This window comes from Megalobrama amblycephala, linkage group LG5 (assembly GCF_018812025.1).
Source record: "Megalobrama amblycephala isolate DHTTF-2021 linkage group LG5, ASM1881202v1, whole genome shotgun sequence".
Lineage (NCBI taxonomy): Eukaryota > Metazoa > Chordata > Actinopteri > Cypriniformes > Xenocyprididae > Megalobrama > Megalobrama amblycephala.
Window position 1 is genome coordinate 36,937,619 of NC_063048.1, and position 23,771 is coordinate 36,961,389.

Below are 23,771 nucleotides of genomic sequence, written 5' to 3' on the forward strand. Positions count from 1 at the left end.
GAATACGATCAATAGTGCATTGTAGTGGCGTCGACTGCGCATGCGCGCGTATTGCCTTCAGAGGGCGCTGTGGGATCTGTGCGTGTTAACAAGTATAATTGTTAATATCTATGAACTCCAAGTGATTGCTTACTGGCATACGAAAAAAAATCTGCTTTAGCAATCTCTATGCAGTAATCATCATCGACTGTGATTGGTCTATTCTAACCAGCGGTGAGAAAAGTAACACGCGACGCGTGACGGGACTCTCTCTTCTGCAGCGGTCTGGATAATTTTACATCAGTTATTATGATGCAGAAAAACTTTAAGAGATGTTGAAATGAAAATCAGACGTAAATGTGAGAAATATTATGTACTGCCTGACAAGTTCCGAGCCGCCCGTCGCTGAAGCATCTGGAGCTCCGTGTCTCTCTCTTCTGCACGCCCATTCGGGTGTATGAGCGGCTGAGCGCGCGGGTGACAGCTGTCATCAGATCGGTTCCGCAGCGGACTCTTCATCATGTCTCTCGGCTGGTCAGCGAACGATCACAAGAGCTACTCGAACCCGCCGACGGCCGCCGTCAAACGGGCGAGAAACGACTCAGGGAACAAAGTCACGGTAGTTCTGGGAGCGCAATGGGGAGATGAAGGCAAAGGAAAAGTTGTTGATTTACTGGCGACGGAGTCCGACATCGTGTGCAGGTGTCAGGTAAAACCGTCAAAAGATATAATAAATCATAAATATACAACGATTATTAATTGGATTATATTTTAAAAACTTTAAAAAAAAAATTTTAAATTTATTTTATACATATTTGAAATGTAATCAATATTATATAATAATATTTTAAGTCATTATTTGCAATAATTTCATTAACAATAACTACAAATAATACTACTAAAAAAAATAAACGAATTAAAATTGTTATCATAAATATTATGAATTCATATAGATAATATACTAGTATTAATTAAAGCTTTTTAGTTAAATTCAATAATCTAACACGTTTATATTATGGAAAGTTATGCTGAATATGTCTATGAAAATACAACTTTATAGAAATATCATGTTTATCACGTATATATACTTTTTTTTTCTTGTTTGAGTTTGTCTTTATTTTGATAATGTAATGTTTTCGACTTTAGTTTGAAACATTTATTGCATATGCAGAATTGCTGGAGTTAAGAATTGGCCATTAATAAACCCAAACTAATCTGAAAATGAAGGGAAGTGTTAAAATCAGTGTTTATTGAGTGGTTACGGCACTATTCAGACTCATTATCATTATTAATCACATGCAATTTCTTCAAAAATGCAATGGCATTATATAGTATATAGCTGTTCAGCCCAATACTTTCATTTGTGCCTAAGAGTCTCCCTGAATGTCAGTCCCAGAATTCCTCCCTGCCCTTCGCTGAACTCCGGTCACATTCCCGGCGTTACTGGACATGTGAGAAGGGCACAGTGCTGGCCATAGAAGCCCGACGCATATAAGTGTCTCAGACTGGAAGCTTGTGTTCTGCTTTGGACACAGTGTGTCTGAGTAAAGGGCAGGCCCTCTGGATGCTGGAGTCATGTTTCCAGGTCTCCCTTCTGAAGAAAATAAGATTGTAAATTTGGACCTTGAACCTTTAAGTTGTTGATGTTGTTTTGCAGTAAGTTTCCGTTGACTTGCATGAGGTTTACAAAGCAATCGAGTGAGTTTTTGTGTCTCTCCACAGGGAGGAAATAACGCCGGTCACACAGTGGTGGTGGATGAGAAAGAATATGACTTCCATCTTCTCCCTAGTGGAATAATCAGCACCAAATGCATATCATTCATCGGTGACTGACTGCAGTAACTTTACTGGATAAATGTAGTTGCATTTGGCATATTTAAAGAGATAGTTCACCAAAAAAAAATGCAAATTCTGTCATTATTTACTCTTCATCATGTCATTCCAAACCCTTAAAGGGACAGTTCACCCAAAAATGAAAATTATCCCATGATTAACTCACCCTCAAGCCATCCTAGATGTATATGACTTTCTTCTTTCAGACGAACACAATCAAATATCCTGGCTTTTTATAATGGGAGTGAATGGGGGCCGAGATTTTGAAGCCCAAAACAAGTGCGTCCATCCATCATAAAAGTAATCCAGGGATTCATACAAATAAGGCTGGGCAACAAACTCAAGCTTCTCCAACATTTCTCTTTAAAAACTCTCATTTAAGACTTCTAAATCCTGACCGGTGTTTTGTTTTGCTCTATCCTCTGCGCTTCTGCATTCATCAAGATGTACTTGCGTTTGGCCATTGCCGGAAGCCAGTATTATAGTTTATAAAGTATATATTTTTCTTGCAAAAACCCATCGCTTCACTTCAGAAGGCCTTCATTAACCCCTTGGAGCCGTATGGATTATATTTATGATGGATGGATGTGCTTTTTTGGGCTTCAAAATCTCGGCCCCCATTCACTCCCATTGTAAAGCTTGGAAGAGCCAGAATATTTTATAACTCCAATTGTGTTCGTCTGAAAGAAGATAGTCATATACACCTAGGATGGCTTGAGGGTGAGTAAATCATGGGATCATTTTCATTTTTGGGTGAACTATCCCTTTAAGACTTTCATTCATTTTCGAAACTTAAATATTTTTATTGAAATCTGGGAGATTTCTGTCCCTCCGTTGAATATTCACTCAAAACTTCCATAAAGTAAATCCAAGTCTTCTAAAGAGACACGATTGCTTTATATGATTGAATTTAGGCTTTTATTCATATAGAAACATTGACTCAAATATGGTAAACAGAAGCTCAAAAACCTAAATGAAATCTACGTTCTCTTGTTTTGGGTGAATAACGGAGTGTCAGAAATCTCTCAGATTTCATCAAAAATGTCTTCATTTGTGTTCAGAAGATGAACAAAAGTCTCATTGGTGTGGAACAACATGAGGGTGTGAATTTAGTGATTTGAGTGAACTGTCCCTTTAAGAATTCTTGTCACTGTATTGCATATGATCAAATCTGATATTTTCAGAGATTATAAAGTTAAAGACAGTAGAGTTGACACGTGTGCATCCGTCTGCAGGTAATGGCGTAGTCATTCATCTTCCAGGATTATTCGAGGAGATTGACAAGAATGAGAAAAAAGGTAAATACAAACATGCTTTTTAATAGACCAGACTTACACAAATACTGTTCACTATCAGGAATAATTTGTTTTTTCTTACATAATAAGGGCTGAAAGGATGGGAAAAAAGACTGGTCATCTCAGACCGGGCTCACATTGGTAATATAAATTATAACTATAAATAATAGTGTTTTTTAAGATATATTGAGTACTGTGATGGTGGAAAATGATCTTCTGATTCTATTTGTGTCAGTATTTGACTTTCATCAGGCCGTGGACGGACTTCAGGAGGTTCAGAGACAAGCTCAGGAAGGAAAAAAGTAAGTTTTTACTGGTTGACCACCAACCATTCTGTTCAAGACACTTTCTTTCCATAAGTACAAAGTACCAAAGAAGGTCATTTTTAATCAATCAAATGTCTATATTCTCCCTTAAATGGTGATTTTGGCCTGGTGTGAGCTTCTTGATCAAACACACGCTTTAATATGCTTGGCTGGATGATCAAAACTATGAAAACCCTATAGACTTTCACTGAGGGGGTCAAAACTTTTACACAATAACTTTAATAGAGTATTTAAGCTGCATCTATCAAAGATCTATCGCTACCAAAGCCTAGCAACTAGCTTAGGACATGTTGGCAATTTGCTAAAACAGCTTAGCAACATGCTAATTCAACATGCAACATAAGGCATGCTCTTACTGTATAAGAGCATGCCTTGGTCAAAGCTGCTTTGGCACAATCTGTATTGTAAAAAGCATTATATTTGACTAATGCATGCTAACAACATGCTAATTCATGTTAGCAATATGTTAAAACATTAGTAACATTCTAAATCATGCAAGCAATGTGTTAAACATGATATCAATGTACTAATTTAGCATTTTCCTTCAGGTCAGTCCTATGTTCATAATAATAAATCTGTTTAAATGTCCTCTGCAATATCTTGTCCTTTTAACAGTTTAAGGGGTTTTCCCGTGACTGACAGCGCTAGTCAAAGCATTTGTCAGTTGCATCTTGTTCCGTGTTCACAACAATTAAGTCTTTTTAATGTAAAAGTCTTCGCTACTGACTGACTCACTCATAAACACAGTTTTTGCCGCCATCTAATGGTGTAATAATGTAACTTCGGTTGCTGTTCACGGTCAGGGACTATTTTTTCCGGCGGAAGGAAGGCTTTAGTGAAAGTTTACTTCATGAAAGTTGCATTGATACATATTTTTGGCTTTCATATTTATATTGTGTAGTAACCGTTTATAAAAGCAGTAAGGTACTCAAGGCTAGTACTCTATCATAAATAAGTCACGGCTGAAGGGCATTGTTAGGCATGACCTAGCACAGCCTCTCATACCTTATTGCTTACTTAGCAACATGTTAAAACATGCTAGGTCATGCTAGCAATATATTAAAACATGCCAGCAACATAATAATTTCTGCTAGCAACATACTAATTCATGTTAGCAATATATTAAAAAATGCCAGCAACATGCAAATTTTTGCTAGCAGCATGCTAATTCATGTTAACAATATATTTAAACATGCCAGCAGCATGCTAATTCATGCTAGCAATATATTTAAACATGCCAGCAACATGGTAATTCATGCTAGCAATATATTAAAAAATGCCAGCAACATGCAATTTTTTGTTAGCAGCATGCTAATTCATGTTAGCAATATATTTAAACATGCTACCAACATGCTAATTCATGCTAGCAATATATTAAAACATGCCAGAAACATGCTAATATTTGCTAGCAGCATGCTAATTCATGCTAGCAATATATTAAAACATGTCAACAACATGCTAAAACATGCTAGCAACATGGTAAAAAATGCTAGCAACATGGTAAAACATGATAGCAACATGCTAATTCATGTTAGCAATATACTAAATAATGCCAGCAACATGCAAATTTTTGCTAGCAGCATGCTAATTCATGCAAGCAATATATTTAAACATGCCAGCAACATGCTAATTCATGCTAGCAATATATTAAAACAAAAATTTTTGTTAACAACATGCTAATTCATGTTAGCAATATATTTAAACATGCTAGCAACATGCTAATTCATGCTAGCAATATATTAAAAATGCCAGCAACATGCTAATTCATGCTAGCAATGTACTAAAACATGCTAACACCATGCTAATGAAACTGGTCCTTTTTGACCCACTCTGAGCGGGATTTGAACCGGCATTGCGTTACCGCTGACAAGGACGCTAACGACCACAGGCTCTAGTGTCAGTCACTAGTGCACCTCTTGAGGCCGGGTAGTGAGGTTTACACGCACAGCTCTCACTTGCTTGCCTCTGTTACACTAATTCATGTTAACAAGGTGTGGAACATAATAGTAACATGCAAAATAATGCTGACACATGCTAATAACATGATAAAACATGCTAGGAAGCTTATAAAACTTTCAAACTTTCAGACAAGGCTTTGCCAAGCCAACATAACAGTTTGTCCTGACGAATTTTTATTCAGTCCTGCAGTTTGATAACAGGGTTGCAATTATTGCACTTATTAAATTAATAATAATAATAATAATAATAATAATCATGCTTTTTATTTATATTTAGAGAGCACCTTTCTTTGCTACAAACATCAATAAATAAATGCAAAAAAATTAAAAAATGTAAAATAAAACAGTTCATAATATTTTATTTGACCTTGATGATCAACATTCTGACCTCTAAAAACTTTGTTTTTAATAGTTGTGGATGTTTTATTTTTTTTTTTTTGCTGATTTTAACCGTGTTTATGTTTGTTCACAGCATAGGAACAACTAAGAAAGGCATCGGGCCCACATACGCCTGTAAAGCATCTCGCACTGGACTTCGCATCTGTGACCTAATGGCTGATTTCAACGAGTTTTCTACGAGGTAAATAATCGTTCTAATGCTGGTTACATCAGTGCAGCGATCATCTGAACTGTTCATATCGTTCTCCTACAGGGTGAAGAACCTGGTGCAGCAGTACCAGTCGATGTATCCCACCCTTAAAGTGGACGCCGAGAGCGAGCTGAAGAAGCTAAAGGTCAGTGTTAAACTGGAGTCACATGCGGTATGTGTTACTCTCGCTGTCTCTGATCCGCCCTCTCCGCTCGCTTACAGGACTACGCTGAGAGGATCAGACCTCTGGTCAGAGATGGTGTCTATTTCATGTATGATGCAATTCACGGACCCTCAAAGAAAATCCTGGTGGAGGGGGCCAACGCTGCCCTCCTTGACATTGACTTCGGTAAGGACATGCTGCCGCTTTGTGTTCGCATACTTGGGATGCTCTTTTACAGAGTCTTGATGTTGTTTTTGTGCTCTACTAGAACAGTTGATTATTTTCCTCATATTCTCCATTGTTGCAGCTCCTCTCTTCCCAGTCTGTCAGTAACGCTCTGTTTAGTTCCTGTCTCTATGAAGCCCCGCCTTCTGAAAAGCACAATGTGCTCTGATTGGTCGGCTGGAGCAGTGTGTTGTGATTGGTGTTTGGGAAATGCCCCGCCCCTTACCATAACCGCCAGTTTCAACACACTACTAAATAACTCAACCAGGCCCCGCCCCTTTATTCTGCATATGAAATATTTAAATGAGGAATATTGTGAAGAAAACTCAAGACTACAATGGAGTTCAGAAACACTGACACTGATATAGAGCTGAACTGGAACTTTGCAGAGTTTTTCATGCTCAAACAGCAACATTACACACTAAAGGAAGATGGGAAACATGGGAAAAAAGCAGAATAGCTCTTCTTTAAATAGTTTGCCTTCCTTCCAGGAACATACCCATTCGTGACGTCGTCCAACTGCACCGTGGGTGGCGTGTGCACCGGTCTCGGCATCCCTCCCGCAAACATCGGCGATGTGTATGGAGTATCGAAGGCCTACACCACTAGAGTCGGGATAGGAGCCTTTCCGACTGAACAACTCAATGTAAGAGTCGGATTGACTGCAGCAACTTCAGCAGAGTTATTATACTTAACTAAAACTATAACCATAACAAAACTGAAATAAAAGTAAATATTAAAAAAATCTACTTTTATTTCAGCTAGTTGCCAAGCAGGATTATTATAGTTAAAGGATTAGTTGACATCAGAATGAGTATTTCCTGATAATTTACTCACCTCCATGTCATCCAAGATGTTTATGTCTTTCTTTCTTCAGTCAAAAAGAAATGTAGGAAAACATTCCAGGATTTTTCTCCATATAGTGGACTTCACTGGGGTTCAACAGGTTGAAGCTCCAAATGTCAGTTTCAGTGCAGCTTCAAAGAGCTCTACATGATCCCAGACGAGTCTTATCTAGAGAAACCATCGCTCATGTTCTAAAAAAAATAAACATTTATATACTTTTTAACCACAAATGCTCGTCTTGCACTGCTCTGTGATGCTCCACGCATTACGTAATCATGTTGGAAAGGTCACGCGTGACATAGGCGGAAGTACAGAGCAAGTTTTTGCTAAGTGAACGTGAAAAGATAGTCTTTTTTAAACGCCCTTTACAAAAAAATGTACTTCCACCTTTGTCACGCATGACCTTTCCAACATGATTACGTCATGCATGGAGCATCACAGAGCAGTGCAAGACGAGCATTTGTGGTTAAAAAGTATATAAATGTTTATTTTTTTTTAGAAAATGTCCGATGGTTTCTCTAGATGAGACTCTTATTCCTCGTCTGGGATCATGTAGAGCTCTTTGAAGCTGCACTGAAACTGACATTTGGACCTTCAACCCGTTGAACCCCAGTGAAGTCCACTATATGGAGAAAAATCCTGGAATGTTTTCCTGAAAAACCTTCATTTCTTTTCAACTGAAGAAAGAAAGACATGAACATCTTGGATGACATGGGGAAATTTTAATTCTGAAGTGAACTAATCCTTTAACAGAAACTACTTTTTTTTTTAAATAATATAAATGTTAACTGAAAAAGAATATCATCAATTTATTTTAACTATTTTCTGAGGCAACATTTCTCATTTTCATTTAGTTTAATTTGATGTTTCAAAATAACTACAATTAAAAATTAATAAAAGCTATATAGATATATTTTTAGAAACAAAAACTTGAGGAAAGTGAGAAAAACACACAAAGAAATTCCTAAAACTTTAACTAAAATTCAAATAAAAATGGAAAATTATATTAAAATTAAATTAAAATATTAATAAAAACTATACTAGTATATTAACAATACCAAAACGCTGTGTGTTTAATCTGCATCATAAACTATAAATTCCACCACAAAAAAACACGAATCTGTTCTCGTTCATGATAATATGATCTGATGTTTGCTTCAGTTATATTTAGATTGTGTAACTTTCACACTTGAACGTTTGGGTTTAGTGGATTTGCCCTTTTGAGCAGCTGTGCTGTAGCCTGAACTAGAAGTGCTGAAACACGGTCACATGAACGCATTCATCAGACAACAAACATTCCTGTAATCCTAATGAAATTGATGTGGAGCACAGAAATAGAAATCTGTAGATTTTTGCATCTGTTGTCTTGATCTATCTTTAATTATGCTTCATTTAAAGTCATCATGAAACGTCTTTTCTTCCCTATTGTGCTCAGAGTGAAACGCTTCTCAAACAAGAACAAATGTAGGGCGGGGCTTGATTTTGTGTGTGTGGAATTGATTGGATGGTTGTGGTTTGCTGTTGGTGGATCTCATGTGATATTAATGCTATCCTGGTTCAAGATTAAGCATCTCACCTGTGTTTGTCTCCTCACAGGCCGTTGGTGAACTGCTGCAGACCAGAGGTCACGAGGTGGGCGTGACCACAGGCAGAAAGAGACGCTGTGGTTGGCTGGATTTGGTTATTCTCAAATACGCTCATATGATCAACGGATTCACTGCGTGAGTGTTTCGGTCCTGTGTATGAGTGTGTTCGGTGACATACTGAACTATACTGAATACTGGGTTTAATATTATATGATTGTAATGGTTGTTTTCTGTCTTTCTTCAGCATTGCATTGACTAAATTGGACATCCTTGATGTTTTGGATGAAATTAAAGTGGGCGTGGCTTATAAGATCAACAGCAAAAGAGTCCCTTATTTCCCAGGTAAAATTAATTAGATATTTCGTATAAGTGTTATGGGCAGTGTTGTGAAGTAACTAACTAAAACTAGTGACACTACTACTGTCATTTTAGTCAACTGGTTTGTTGGTTTGAAACGTGATGGGAAAACAACGCTTTTCGAAACTTTGAATCAATTCCGCAAACACAAGCACCTTTTACAAACAAATAGCAAATGTTTTAATGAAAGTGTATCTATTAAATACAATTAACAAATTATCTAATACTATTAAATATTAAGTGTCTGTATAATATGTGTTATTAAATTGCGGGGCTTGTTTTATGGAGATCTTGATTATTCAGGCCAATAAGAGACTATTAACCCAAACTCTTCCTTTTTAATATACAAATGTGTCATTAAAAATGTCAACAAATATATATACTTTTTTTAAAAGTATATTTATATTATTTATATATAAATATATATATTTAAAACAGAAATTATGATTCTCCCACGATTCTTAACAGATAACTAAACAAAATAACATGTCATTTACTACAGATTCTGACAAAATGTTAAATGCTGCAGTCTATTAATTAATTATATAATGAAACAAGTGAAGTCTTTATGAGTGAGTCATTGAGTCATTCATTCAAGAGATTTGTTCAAAAGAATCTTCATTTATATAGAGCATTTCACAATACATATTGTTTCAAAGCAGCTTCACAGTGACAATAGGAAAATTATTATCGAGCTAAAGTTTTTTTTTTTTTTACCGGATGAATCAGTGTTTTTGAACAAATCTCTTGAATGAATGATTCAATGACTCACTCATAAAGACTTCACTTGTTTCATTACTGGATGAATCCGAATTTCTGAACGAATCTCTTGAATGAATGATTCAATGACTCACTCATAAAGACTTCACTTGTTTCATTACTAGATGAATCAGAGTTTCTGAACGAATCTCTTGAATGAATGATTCAATGACTCACTCATAAAGACTTCACTTGTTTCATTAGTGGATGAATCAGTGTTTTTGAATGAATCTCTTGAATGAATGATTCAGTGACTCACTCATAAAGACTTCACTTGTTTCATTAGTGGATGAATCAGTGTTTTTGAATGAATCTCTTGAATGAATGATTCAGTGACTCACTCATAAAGACTTCACTTGTTTCATTACTAGATGAATCAGAGTTTCTGAACAAATCTCTTGAATGAATGATTCAATGACTCACTCATAAAGACTTCACTTGTTTCATTACTGGATGAATCAGAATTTCTGAACGAATCTCTTGAATGAATGATTCAATGACTCACTCATAAAGACTTCACTTGTTTCATTACTGGATGAATCAGAGTTTCTGAACGAATCTCTTGAATGAATGATTCAATGACTCACTCATAAAGACTTCACTTGTTTCATTACTGGATGAATCAGAGTTTCTGAACGAATCTCTTGAATGAATGATTCAAATTTGAATTATTATAAGACAGAAATAATGATACTATGTGGCTGAAAAGACTGTTTGTGAAGCTGTTTCATATCTATACATGACAACGGCTCTCTCTGGCTCAACGGCAGCGCAAACGCAGATTTGAATATTCCAGTGTGATTTTTTTCAAAGGTTTAATAGACACAGCCAAATCATTCTTATATAAGAATAAGATTGCGTGAGTGTTTGAATCGAGATCGCAATCTTTTAACGATTAATCACACCACTCTAGTTCAGAGATCATCGCCCCCTAGTGGTCAACCACTGAAATTTCGAAACATTTCAAAACAGTTATGACGTAACGAACCCTGAAATCACATGACTTTGGCAGGTTGATATGCTGGTTCGAAACAAATGCTTCGCAAAGCTTCATATGTTCGCTTCTTATGTTCGCTTTCAGCCAACATGGAGGTTCTGCAGAAGGTGGAGGTTGAATATGAGACTTTTCCTGGATGGAAGTCGGATACTTCAGCGGCCAGGAAGTGGAACGATCTTCCTCCTAAAGCTCAGAACTACATCCGCTTCATTGAGAATCACATTGGTGTTCCTAGTAAGTTATTCCACACTATATAAACCGCAATACAACATCAATCTGTGCATTAAAACTCATGTTTGATTCTCTTCATCACAGTTAAGTGGGTTGGTGTTGGGAAATCCAGAGAATGTATGATCCAGATGTTCTAGGATCATGAAGATTCATCATCTGAAGACGATCAGCACAGTGGGACTCTTGTTTTTACTGGTTGGCATTCATTTATCCAGAAAACTGATAGAAGATCAATTCTGAATGGCTATTCATGTCCTGGCATTATAATGATCTTTCTGTCTGTCTCTCAGATTGACTGTTGATCATCACCACACGTTTACAACCTTCTTTAATAGTGCAGTTTTGAGTTTTTGGGATTCAATTTACCCTGTTTGTCAAAGTGGCATTTTATTATGTTGCAAAATTGCACTGTATTGTTTCAAAGTGTTCACATGTGAGATTAAAACTGTGCAAAGAGTTTTGTTGTTTATTTCATTTTCTGCACTGAATAAGATGGTGCTGCTCTTTAAAAGAATGTCTTTCCATTAAAACAGATGTGCCCAATTGATTTAGCAGATTTATTCATAGGCTTCTTCTGTCATATTAAAGGTTCCCAGCGTTTTGTCTGATGTCAGATATAATTAGGTTAGGCCGACCATTAGCCGCGTCAGAAATAGATTGGGATAGAGAACACTGTGTTCTTCTCATGTATGCCAAGATGATCTGATCTCAGAGGAACTGTAGTGCCATTACAATCCCAGAACAACTATCTGTGGAAATGAATTCAGTCAAGATCCAAACGTGACTACAAATGCTTCAGGAATAAGGTAAAGGGCAACTTTTGGCCCTCTAGAGGCTAAAAAACAAAACTGAATGCATTTTGCGGAAGAAGACTTTTGGTTGTGCTTCGGCTCTGCGTGACTGTGTGGATGAATATGATGCTTCACAATATAATGCTTTAAAATGAACTCTTACAGAGCTATATGGCACTTTATCTGTTCAGCAAAATACCTTACTCAACTGTTGAGTATAAAAACAACATTTCAAATCCCTCAGTCTCATCTCCAAAAAGCCAAGCCAATGTTGATTCTTGTTTTATTACGAGCTCTTTCACACTCCCTTTTTGCCAGCAGACTCTCCTCTGTTCGGCATTTGTTTAAAATTAGTGATTCCCTGGAGGTTCGAGATTTAACAAGCTCCGTTTCAACCTTTCTCGCTCATGTGACAACTAACCTCTGCCCCTCCCACACCAGACACGCATCAAAGTAGGCGGAGCAACTTTCTCTATTTACAGACGAGACGCGCGCGGCCGAGTGACTCATGTACGCAATTTCCCGCGAAAACCATCCCGTCAGGTCTAAAATATAAAAACGTGTAATAGGTTTATCATAGTGAATCAGGGTAAGACAAAAACGCGTTTTGGAAAAAGGATTGATGTATTGACTCATTATTTAAATTTAGTTAATTTTGGACAAAGAAAAGTTGCATAGTGTATCTTTAAAATGTATTATATATATTTGTTTTGTTCTACATGCATCACATGTAGAAATGCTGATAAGTCCTTGCATTAGATACAAAGTATAATTTATTGATTTATTGTGCAAGACAAAGTAGTGTAACACAAGCACTTTTCAAGCCAAATATTTGCAAAAATGTTTATTTTCATTCATGCCATCGAGACTTTTTTTGAAAGTCCAAAGCAACTCTTTCAAAGTTTATATCTTTCATCTGCCCAAGCGATAGACGTGAATCAAACTCATGGCTGCGTCCGAAACTGCATATTTCCCTACTATACGGTATGCAAAAAACAGTATGTTGAAAAAGGGCTGCGTCCGAAATTGCATACTTCCCTACTATACAGTATGTGAGAAACAGTATGTGACAAAAGGGCTGCGTCCGAAATCACATACTTCCCTACTATATAGTAGGCTGCAATGTGACAAAAGGTCTGCATCTGAAATCGCATACTTCCCTACTATATAGTAGACTGCGATGTGACAAATGGGCTGCGTCTGAAATCATATACTTCCCTACTATACAGTATGCGAGAAACAGTATGTGACAAAAGGGCTGTGTCCGAAATCGTATACTTCCCTACTATACAGTATGCGAGAAACAGTATGTGACAAAAGGGCTGCGTCCGAAATCACATACTTCCCTACTATATAGTAGGCTGCAATGTGACAAAAGGTCTGCATCTGAAATCGCATACTTCCCTACTATATAGTAGACTGCGATGTGACAAATGGGCTGCGTCTGAAATCATATACTTCCCTACTATACAGTATGCGAGAAACAGTATGTGACAAAAGGGCTGTGTCCGAAATCGTATACTTCCCTACTATACAGTATGCGAGAAACAGTATGTGACAAAAGGGCTGCGTCCGAAATCACATACTTCCCTACTATATAGTAGGCTGCAATGTGACAAAAGGTCTGCATCTGAAATCGCATACTTCCCTACTATATAGTAGACTGCGATGTGACAAATGGGCTGCGTCTGAAATCATATACTTCCCTACTATACAGTATGCGAGAAACAGTATGTGACAAAAGGGCTGTGTCCGAAATTGCATACTTCCCTACTATACAGTATGCGAGAAACAGTATGTGACAAAAGGGCTGTGTCCGAAATCGTATACTTCCCTACTATACAGTATGCGAGAAACAGTATGTGACAAAAGGGCTGCGTCCGAAATCACATACTTCCCTACTATATAGTATGCGAGAAACAGTATGTGACAAAAGGGCTGCATCTGAAATCACATACTTCCCTACTATACAGTATGCGAGAAACAGTATGTGACAAAAGGTCTGCATCCGAAATTGCATACTTCCCTACTATATAGTAGGCTGCGATGTGACAAAAGGGCTGCGTCCGAAATCGTATACTTCCCTACTATACAGTATGCGAGAAACAGTATGTGACAAAAGGGCTGCGTCCGAAATCACATACTTCCCTACTATATAGTATGCGAGAAACAGTATGTGACAAAAGGGCTGCATCTGAAATCACATACTTCCCTAGTATACAGTATGTGAGAAACAGTATGTGACAAAAGGGCTGCGTCCGAAATCGTATACTTTCCTACTATGTAGTAGGCGAAAAACAGCTTGTGGCAAAAGGGCTGCGTCTGAAATCGCATACTTCCCTACTATATAGTAGGCAAAAAACAGTATGTGACAAAAGGGCAGCATCCGAAATTGCATACATCCCTACTATATAGTAGGCTGCGATGTGACAAAAGGTCTGCATCTGAAATCGCATACTTCCCTACTATATAGTAGACTGCGATGTGACAAAAGGGCTGCGTCTGAAATCATATACTTCCCTACTATACAGTATGCGAGAAACAGTATGTGACAAAAGGGCTGTGTCCGAAATCGTATACTTCCCTACTATACAGTATGCGAGAAACAGTATGTGACAAAAGGGCTGCGTCCGAAATCACATACTTCCCTACTATATAGTATGCGAGAAACAGTATGTGACAAAAGGGCTGCATCTGAAATCACATACTTCCCTAGTATACAGTATGTGAGAAACAGTATGTGACAAAAGGGCTGCGTCCGAAATCATATACTTCCCTACTATGTAGTAGGCGAAAAACAGCTTGTGGCAAAAGGGCTGCGTCTGAAATCGCATACTTCCCTACTATATAGTAGGCAAAAAACAGTATGTGACAAAAGGGCTGCATCCGAAATTGCATACATCCCTACTATATAGTAGGCTGCGATGTGACAAAAGGGCTGTGTCCGAAATCATATACTTCCCTACTATACAGTATGCGAGAAACAGTATGTGACAAAAGGGCTGCGTCTGAAATCGCATACTTCCCTACTATACAGTATGCGAGAAACAGTATGTGACAAAAGGGCTGCATCCAAAATTGCATACTTCCCTATATAATAGGCTGCGAAGTGACAAAAGCGCTGCGTCTGAAATCGTATACTTCCCTACAATACAGTATGCGAGAAACAGAATGTGACAAAAGGGCTGCGTCTGAAATCGCATACTTCCCTACTATACAGTATGCGAGAAACAGTATGTGACAAAAGGGCTGCATCCAAAATCGCATACTTCCCTATATAATAGGCTGCGAAGTGACAAAAGCGCTGCGTCTGAAATCGTATACTTCCCTACAATACAGTATGCGAGAAACAGAATGTGACAAAAGGGCTGCGTCTGAAATCGTATACTTCCCTACTATACAGTATGCGAGAAACAGTATGTGACAAAAGGGCTGCATCCAAAATCACATACTTCCCTATATAATAGGCTGCGAAGTGACAAAAGCACTGCGTCTGAAATCGTATACTTCCCTACAATACAGTATGCGAGAAACAGAATGTGACAAAAGGGCTGCATCTGAAATCGTATACTTCCCTACTATACAGTATGCAAGAAACAGTATGTGACAAAAGGGCTGCATCCAAAATCGCATACTTCCCTATATAATAGGCTGCGAAGTGACAAAATCGCTGCGTCTGAAATCGTATACTTCCCTACTATACAGTATGCAAGAAACAGTATGTGACAGAAGGGCTGCGTCTGAAATTGCATACTTCCCTACTATGTAGTAGGCGAAAAACAGTATGTGGCAAAAGGACTGCGTCTGAAATTGCATACTTCCCTACTATGTAGTAGGCGAAAAACAGTATGTGACAAAAGGGCTGCGTCTGAAATCGCATACTTCCCTACTATACAGTATGCGAGAAACAGTATGTGACAAAAGGGCTGCATCCAAAATCACATACTTCCCTATATAATAGGCTGCGAAGTGACAAAATCGCTGCGTCTGAAATCGTATACTTCCCTACAATACAGTATGCGAGAAACAGAATGTGACAAAAGGGCTGCGTCTGAAATCGCATACTTCCCTACTATACAGTATGCGAGAAACAGTATGTGACAAAAGGGCTGCATCCAAAATCGCATACTTCCCTATATAATAGGCTGCGAAGTGACAAAATCGCTGCGTCTGAAATCGTATACTTCCCTACAATACAGTATGCGAGAAACAGAATGTGACAAAAGGGCTGCGTCTGAAATCGCATACTTCCCTACTATACAGTATGCGAGAAACAGTATGTGACAAAAGGGCTGCATCCAAAATCACATACTTCCCTATATAATAGGCTGCGAAGTGACAAAAGCACTGCGTCTGAAATCGTATACTTCCCTACAATACAGTATGCGAGAAACAGAATGTGACAAAAGGGCTGCATCTGAAATCGTATACTTCCCTACTATACAGTATGCAAGAAACAGTATGTGACAAAAGGGCTGCATCCAAAATCGCATACTTCCCTATATAATAGGCTGCGAAGTGACAAAATCGCTGCGTCTGAAATCGTATACTTCCCTACAATACAGTATGCGAGAAACAGAATGTGACAAAAGGGCTGCGTCTGAAATCGCATACTTCCCTACTATACAGTATGCGAGAAACAGTATGTGACAAAAGGGCTGCATCCAAAATCACATACTTCCCTATATAATAGGCTGCGAAGTGACAAAAGCACTGCGTCTGAAATCGTATACTTCCCTACTATACAGTATGCAAGAAACAGTATGTGACAAAAGGGCTGCGTCTGAAATTGCATACTTCCCTACTATGTAGTAGGCGAAAAACAGTATGTGGCAAAAGGACTGCGTCTGAAATTGCATACTTCCCTACTATGTAGTAGGCGAAAAACAGGATGTGGCAAAAGGACTGCGTCTGAAATTGCATACTTCCCTACTATGTAGTAGGCGAAAAACAGGATGTGGCAAAAGGACTGCGTCTGAAATCGCACACTCTCTTGAGTAGATACTTATTTTGAATAAGTACTTTGCAATTGCTAAAAAAAAGTATGTAATCCGGACATACTTCGTCCGCCATGATGTCATTATCATGTGACCTACCAGCGTCAGTTGCGTCGATTCACTGCAATTCACAAATCCTCTCCCGTGGCCTCATGGGATAGTAAAGTGTCCATCGTATGCACACTTCAGAATCTCGCCGGCAGTCATCTGGAGACTTTTAGCCGACTGTTTTATGAGTACTGAGAGTTCAGACATATGCCACACATACTATATAGTAGTAGTATGCGATTTCGGATGCAGCCCAGCATTGCTATGCTTTACCAGTTGAGCAACAAAAGATCAAGTGTTGAAAATGAAGACAGAAATATTTTGCTATATAATTTTTTTATGCTTTTGGAGATATTAAAAATTTGAGTGATATAATTTAACATTTCTATGATCAGTCCCAGAAGCAACAGTTGCGGTAATTCACCTTCCGGGCAGCAGGTGGCGGTAATCGCGTGCTCGCGTCTGTGCGCCGCTGAAGCGGATGAAGAAGAAGCAGAACCCTTAAAGCGCGAACGCGTGTGTTTTTCCTTCACGCTCGCGCTGTTTGTTTTTTTGGTTCTAAAGTTTGTTTATTGTTATTTTTTTCCGTTTCCTCTGCTTTATTTGTCTCTTTTTACACCGTGTCGTTTTTAAAATGCCCAAGAGGTCCTATCCTTTCAGCGAAAGCTTCTCCTCTCAGTATAAAGTTCATGTTGGGCAGAAGGAGATCAGGAACTGTGGCGTGTTTGGACTCAAATACAGACAAGAGGTTTATGGTGAGATATAAACATGTTTATTACATTCATAACAGCATTTCAGTGAAAAAGAATGCTTTTTCAGCAATATAAATCATTGGTGTGTTTTAAAATCAAGAAGTATAATCGGTGTGTTGTGTAATCAAAACTATTGCTTATAGTGATTGATGGTCATGTTAATTATGTTTAATTAATAATGATCAATTTAAGCAATCCATCAATGATAATTTATTATTGTTAGATGAATCAGATCTAGTAATATTCATATAAAGGTATAAATTGATTTATAGTGTAATTAAGTTTTTACTCCTTTATGTGAATATTGCTTAACTATGTGAAGTGATTCATCTTACCAGCAGGTTATTAAACTGTTCTTTTTTTTTTTTTTAAAAATGAGATTTCCCTGGTTTGTCTGTATCAAAACTTGTTTTTCTTAATTAGAAAAGACCAAAAATCTGCTGTTCAACGGGACCAAAGCTGTGATGGGTCGAATCTGGAAGGCGGACGGCGAGGAGAAGGTGTCGGACGTGCTGGTGTCGGATCCGGCTCCTGGACATCAGACTCTTCTGCGAGGACAGACCACCATCGGGCTGGATGGACGGTTGAAGAGAGCAGACGCTGTTCCAGGTGAAGATTCAGTGTGATTATTGTGATGATCAAAAAATAATGTTATAGTCAAGACCAAGGGAGGCCGAGATCGACCAGCACTCCTTAAATTCATCTTTACTGCCTGAGAAATGCTTATATCATGTTATAAAAAAAATTAATATCTTTGAATTTTCAGGCATATGCTTTATTTTTGGTGACATTTTTGACAAGCCACCATTAATTTGACCTGGCACAAAAGAAACCAATTTTGAAAAGTTATTGATTGTCGTCTAACCAGACGTGGGCCCGTTTCAATAAGGAGGTTCAACCAACTCAACTTAAAAGTTGAACTCTGAGTTTTCAGTTTCAGAACAGCTGAATTGAGTTCGTTCAGTCGACTCTGAGTTAATCTCGTGCACCACGGCTATGAAAAGCCATCATCAATGGAGCGCCGACATTACGATTCACCATGGCAACAGCACGTGACAAAAGGACGTCCGCATAAGTCAATGCAAGTTTAATTCTCATCACTGTTATAATATCAGAGGTGAAAACTGGCAGAACTGTAAGTTATTGAACTAATATTCATTTTCATGGTATCCCACATGCAAAAAAAAAAAACTTAACAGGATGCAATAATAAGAGTGTAAATGATTTTATCATTATTAAACACTCGTTAGGCAATTTACTTCCACTTTTAGAACATTTTCTTCATTTTTATTGAAAATAAATGCCTTTCTGATGTGACATGTGATGGGAAAAGAATGAGCTTGGCAGAAAGTGGATTCGAACCCAGTCCATCGCGTCACATGTTAGTTCTCCGCACCGACGCGCTACTGTCTACACCACTGCAGCCACAAGAACTGGCGTTAATTTGAACCTGGTCTGACGTTGGTGGGCGGAGCTACTGTTAATTTGTGTTTAGTAATAGACAGTCTATATATAATCTTGTTTTCCGTTTGCATTAAGATTATTTTATTGTCACACTGGCAGATACTGATCATTTTACTAAAATGCACTTAATTTAGATCCTCTCAGGAAACAAGACTAAATATCTTATATCATTTTCTTACATGCAAAATCCATCTTGATTTAATAATTTTTAGATATTTGTACTTGAAATAGGATGAAAAATACTCATTTTTGCAGTGTGAATGAATTCGTGAACTATTTAATCATCACTAGCACTTTAAAAGGGGGAGGAGACCGAAGAAAACCTGCTCCAGACCAGGTTAGGCTCACAGAGTGTTACCATGGTAACTGACTCCCAAGTTACCTCTCTTTCAGAAACAGGCTTGACTTAACCTGCTTTCTCGGGTTTGACAAACCTCCCATTCTGAAACGGAAAACCCAGAGTTTCCCTCATTTCAGGATTAAGTTTTCACTTAACCTCCTTTCTGAAACAGGCCCGTGATGCGATAAGATTCCAGCGACGAGCAATTTGACTGTCCACTAGACGCGACGCAAAAATGAGAAGCGATTAAAATCAATCAAAAACCACAGCCAATCAGAAGAGAGTGTGGGCGGGCTCTCTTGGCAAGAGCACTGCAGACACACTGAAATGGGCAAGTAGTAAAATTCATAAATATTACAGCATTTAAAGTACATACGGAGTGACTGAACCAATCTTTGTCCTAGAATACACTTTGTTCGCATTGAGTCGACAGTTTGAACGTTCTTGTGCCCGTTTATTTATTTTCAAGATCTGAGGTGAATTAGCCAGTGTTTTCATTACAGCTAAACGGCTGGACACAGAATGATATTCAAACTCACGTTAGATGCTTTTAACATTTAAATAAAGCACATAAATGGTTCCTGGTGTTATCATTGCCATAATTTGTGTTGCTGTTTCAGCCGTGACGTCACGGAGGAATAGAAACCGTTTCTAAAATAGAATATTCGTGTGTCGTGGCTTTGCGTCTGGTTGGCACACAGTGTTAGGCGTGGGACACATTAGATGATTTTCAAATTTTAAAGGGTTCGTTCACCCCAAAATGAGAATTTCTGTCATTAATTTCTCACCCTCATGTCGTTCCACACCTGTAAGACCTTCGTTCATCTTCAGAACACAAATTAAGATATTTTTGATGAAATCCAAGAGGTTCATCTCCAATAGAAAGCAACAAAATTACCGTCATTCAATGTCCAGAAAGTTACTAAAGACTAGGGATGTCCCGATCAGGTTTTTTTGCCCTCGAGTCCGAGTCATTTGATTTTGAGTATCTGCCGATACCGAGTCCCGATCCGATACTTCTATAATACATCAAAAAAAGAATAAAGAAGAGCGAAAAAAAAAAAAAAAAAAAAAAAAAAAAAAAAAAAAAAACAGATCCAGGACGTTCCTTATTTTTTATTTAATTACAAACAGAGCACTTCTGTGAGGTAGCTTGAACAATCAAGTAATAAATAACATAAATTGTTCACTTCACTTCACTTTAGTGCAACAGTAAATATAAAAAAGGCTAATATAAAAACAAATATATTTGGTTTGATTTGGGTATGCTGCAGTCTGTGTAATAACTAAAATAATGTTTATATATATCATATTTTCTGGCTAGTTTACTTTAGTTTTTTATAATACACCATACTTTAACCCAAACTGAATAATAAAAAACAAGTTTAAATGGGTAAATCTTCTATTATTATTGTTTGATTCTTAATTTTCTTTTCTGTCATACTCAAATTCTTGTTAAAACACATTTGACATGCGTATTGTGTGCATTTTGAACACTTTTTGTGTGAAATTATATTTATTTTGTCCATCAAAAGTGTGCTTTCACTTTAATTACGCGCAGCGTGTGTCTCAATCAGCTCCCTAGTTCAGTAGTCAGGGCACTGATCAGGGTATCAGCCACATTCACTTTCATTATATACTGATTCACGAGCTAGGGAGCTGATTGAGACACAGGGATAGACTCGGTGCCGAGACGATCGCGGCACTGCTGCTTACGCAACGCTCCTGCCTGACGCTTTACGAGCTGCTCCTGTGTATATATATGTGTATATGTATATATATATATATATATATATATATATACATATATATCCGAGTCCTGATCGGGAGGTAACGTCCGATTCCGATCGAGTCTGAAACCACATGATCGGGCCCGATTTCCGATCACGTGATCGGATCTGGACATCCCTACTAAAGACATTTAAAACAGTCATGTGACTACAGTGGTTCAACCTTAATGTTATGAAGTGACGAGAATACGTCACAAAATAACTTTTATTCAACAATATCTAGTGATGAATGATTTCAAAACGCTGCTTCATGAAGCTTATGAATCTCTTGTTTCGAATCAGTGGTTCAGAGCGTGTATCAAACTGCCAAAGTCATGTGATTTCTGTAAATGAGGCTTCATTATGTAATGTGTTTCGAAACATTTCGAAATTTCAATGGTTCACATGAGTTTGATTCATGCTCAACCACTGATTCAAAACAAAAGATTCGTAAAGCTTCATGAAGCAGTGTTTTGAAATCACCCATCACTTTTTTTTTTTTTTTTTTTTTTTTTTTTTTTTGTGTGCACAAAACGTGTTCTCATAACTTCATAACATTAATATTGATGAACTGTTTTAAATGCATCACTAGTACCTTTCTGGACACTGAAAGTGTAAATTATCTTGTCAATAGAGGCCTCACTGAGCCATTAGATTTCATCAAAAATATCTTCATTTGTGTTCTGAAGATGAACGAAGGTCTTACGGGTGTGGAACGACATGAGGGTGAGTAAGAGAATTGAGAATTGTGAGAGGAAAAAGTATCACTTATTTATTTGTTTTTAACCCCCCCATACAAACCTGTTTGACTCCTGAAGAGAAGATTCTTCAGAATATAATTTGTCACATGGGTAAATGTTTGATCAGCTGCTCTCATGATACAGGTTGTGCAGCGGCTCCTTCAGCGTGTTGCGTGTGTCAGCGGGTCTCGGGTTCGAGGAAGCCGTGCTCTCAGTGTGAGCGTCCCGCGTGTCCCGCCTGCGTCCAGCAGTGCAGCAGCTGCTCCGACCGCTGCTGCTCCTTGTGCTCCGTCACAGAGTGAGTCTTCATCATCTGAACACCATGAACTCAATCCTGTAGATCTGTGTCTGACCATCATTCTCTGTCCTCAGTTACAGCGAGCGTTACGAGCGCGTCCTCTGCTGCGGCTGTTCGTCCTGATGGCAGAGCTCACAGAACTGATGGATGCATTACGCCAGACGTCATTTTTTTAATGCATTATCAATGAAATGTAAATGAGATTACTATTTTATATATATGCTTGCTTTGTTTCTTGCTCTTTCCCTCCACTTGTGTACATAGTCCTGTGATTATTGAAATAAATACTTGATGTTGATGCTTTCCTAATTGTTGCTTGGAGATTTTTTTTTTTTTTTCTTAAAGCATAAGGTTTTCTCATATGCAGTGAAAATATATTCTTTGCATTAGTGATGCTATCATGTGTCTGCCACTAGAGGGCAGCATCTGAATATAGTTCATTAGTGCTTCTGAAGAGCCATGGTCTCAGGACTAGCTTCATTAAAGCTGCTTTAGTTGTGGTGCAATTCTTTTAGAATGAAACTGATGTCTTAAAGTTGTTTAAAATGTATCTATATAACAATTAATGTTATGTGCTCCCCATATTCTAACACTTAAGGAAACTGAAGTCAGATTTCAGTGTAAATTGGAAACTTTAAGCTCAATCGGACACTGAACTCTCATGAATACTTGCATGATGTTTACAGCTCCGTTTGACTTTGAGCAACTGGGTTCTTCTGGGGTGTTTCACTGAGAGAAAGTACTATAGTATTACCATGGTATGTCTTTTCTGCTCAAGGCTGCATTTATATGATCAAAAATACTGTAATATTGTGAAATATTACAAATTAAAATCTGTTTTCTATGTGAATATATAGTAAAGTGTAATTTATATCCAGTGACCAAAGCTGAATTTTCAGCATCATTACTCCAGTCTTCAGTGTCACATGATCCTTCAGAAATCATTCTGATATGATGATTTGATGCTCAAGAAACATGATTATCAATGTTGAAATTGTGATTCTTTTATGAATAGACATTTATAAATGTCTTTACTGTCACTTTTGATCAATTGAATGCATTACTGCTGAATAAAAGGATTTCTTTCAATAAACAATTTGTACTATTTGCAATCTGATTGAAACAAACCCCCACAATTAAAGGCACAATATGTAAGAGTTTTGGATTCAAATATCCAAAAACCACTAGAATGTTATATATTTTGTTGACTTGTGTACTTCTATTATCCAAGAATGTTTAAATTCAAAGAAATAAGCAATTTTAACCAGGTTTAACACATTTAGTTTTGATTATATTAATTATCATCAAGCGAACGATCAGAGTAACGTTATAACATCATTTTTAACACTCAAATGTATTTAATATGATAAACAGTGCTGCGTTACCCTGGAAAAAGTGGAAGCAACGACTGTGACATAATAAAAAAAG

The 23,771-nt window shown here is 37.7% G+C and overlaps 2 protein-coding genes across 4 annotated transcripts; both read left to right on the forward strand.

Moving 5' to 3' along the window:
- Positions 1-385: 385 nt before the first annotated feature.
- adss1 (adenylosuccinate synthase 1) lies at positions 386-11,601 on the forward strand. 3 transcript variants are annotated; one of them, XR_007185064.1, is made up of 14 exons: positions 386-688; positions 1,702-1,804; positions 3,048-3,110; positions 3,198-3,248; positions 3,343-3,409; positions 5,864-5,971; positions 6,044-6,125; positions 6,203-6,329; positions 6,860-7,014; positions 8,811-8,935; positions 9,045-9,142; positions 10,998-11,147; positions 11,229-11,339; positions 11,435-11,601. XR_007185064.1 is itself a non-coding variant. In XM_048192140.1 (14 exons), the coding sequence occupies exons 1-13, from the start codon at positions 500-502 to the stop codon at positions 11,279-11,281; spliced, it is 1,371 nt and encodes a 456-aa protein (XP_048048097.1). In that variant the 5' UTR covers positions 386-499; the 3' UTR covers positions 11,282-11,318; positions 11,435-11,601. The 3 variants fall into 3 exon arrangements, 2 of the variants coding, with proteins under 2 accessions (XP_048048097.1, XP_048048096.1); XM_048192140.1 differs by having other exon boundaries at positions 11,229-11,318; XM_048192139.1 differs by having other exon boundaries at positions 11,229-11,601.
- A 5,862-nt stretch (positions 11,602-17,463) lies between these two features.
- Positions 17,464-22,652, forward strand: siva1 (SIVA1, apoptosis-inducing factor). Its single transcript, XM_048192141.1, has 4 exons — positions 17,464-17,735; positions 18,156-18,341; positions 22,190-22,343; positions 22,418-22,652. Exons 1-4 carry the CDS (start codon positions 17,615-17,617, stop codon positions 22,464-22,466), a joined length of 510 nt encoding a protein of 169 aa, XP_048048098.1. The 5' UTR covers positions 17,464-17,614; the 3' UTR covers positions 22,467-22,652.
- The last annotated feature ends 1,119 nt before the right edge of the window (positions 22,653-23,771 follow it).

What these genes read in the sequence shown, in the direction of transcription:
- adss1 (XM_048192139.1), top strand. Translation starts at nt 500, where the DNA reads ATGTCTCTCGGCTGGTCAGCGAACGATCACAAGAGCTACTCGAACCCG. An exon ending in CAAGCTCAGGAAGGAAAAAA is followed by an intron (nt 3,410 to 5,863) that starts GTAAGTTTTTAC and finishes GTTTGTTCACAG; the next exon opens with CATAGGAACAACTAAGAAAG. An exon ending in TTCAACGAGTTTTCTACGAG is followed by an intron (nt 5,972 to 6,043) that starts GTAAATAATCGT and finishes GTTCTCCTACAG; the next exon opens with GGTGAAGAACCTGGTGCAGC.
- siva1 (XM_048192141.1), top strand. Translation starts at nt 17,615, where the DNA reads ATGCCCAAGAGGTCCTATCCTTTCAGCGAAAGCTTCTCCTCTCAGTAT. An exon ending in ATACAGACAAGAGGTTTATG is followed by an intron (nt 17,736 to 18,155) that starts GTGAGATATAAA and finishes TTTCTTAATTAG; the next exon opens with AAAAGACCAAAAATCTGCTG. An exon ending in TCCTTGTGCTCCGTCACAGA is followed by an intron (nt 22,344 to 22,417) that starts GTGAGTCTTCAT and finishes CTCTGTCCTCAG; the next exon opens with TTACAGCGAGCGTTACGAGC.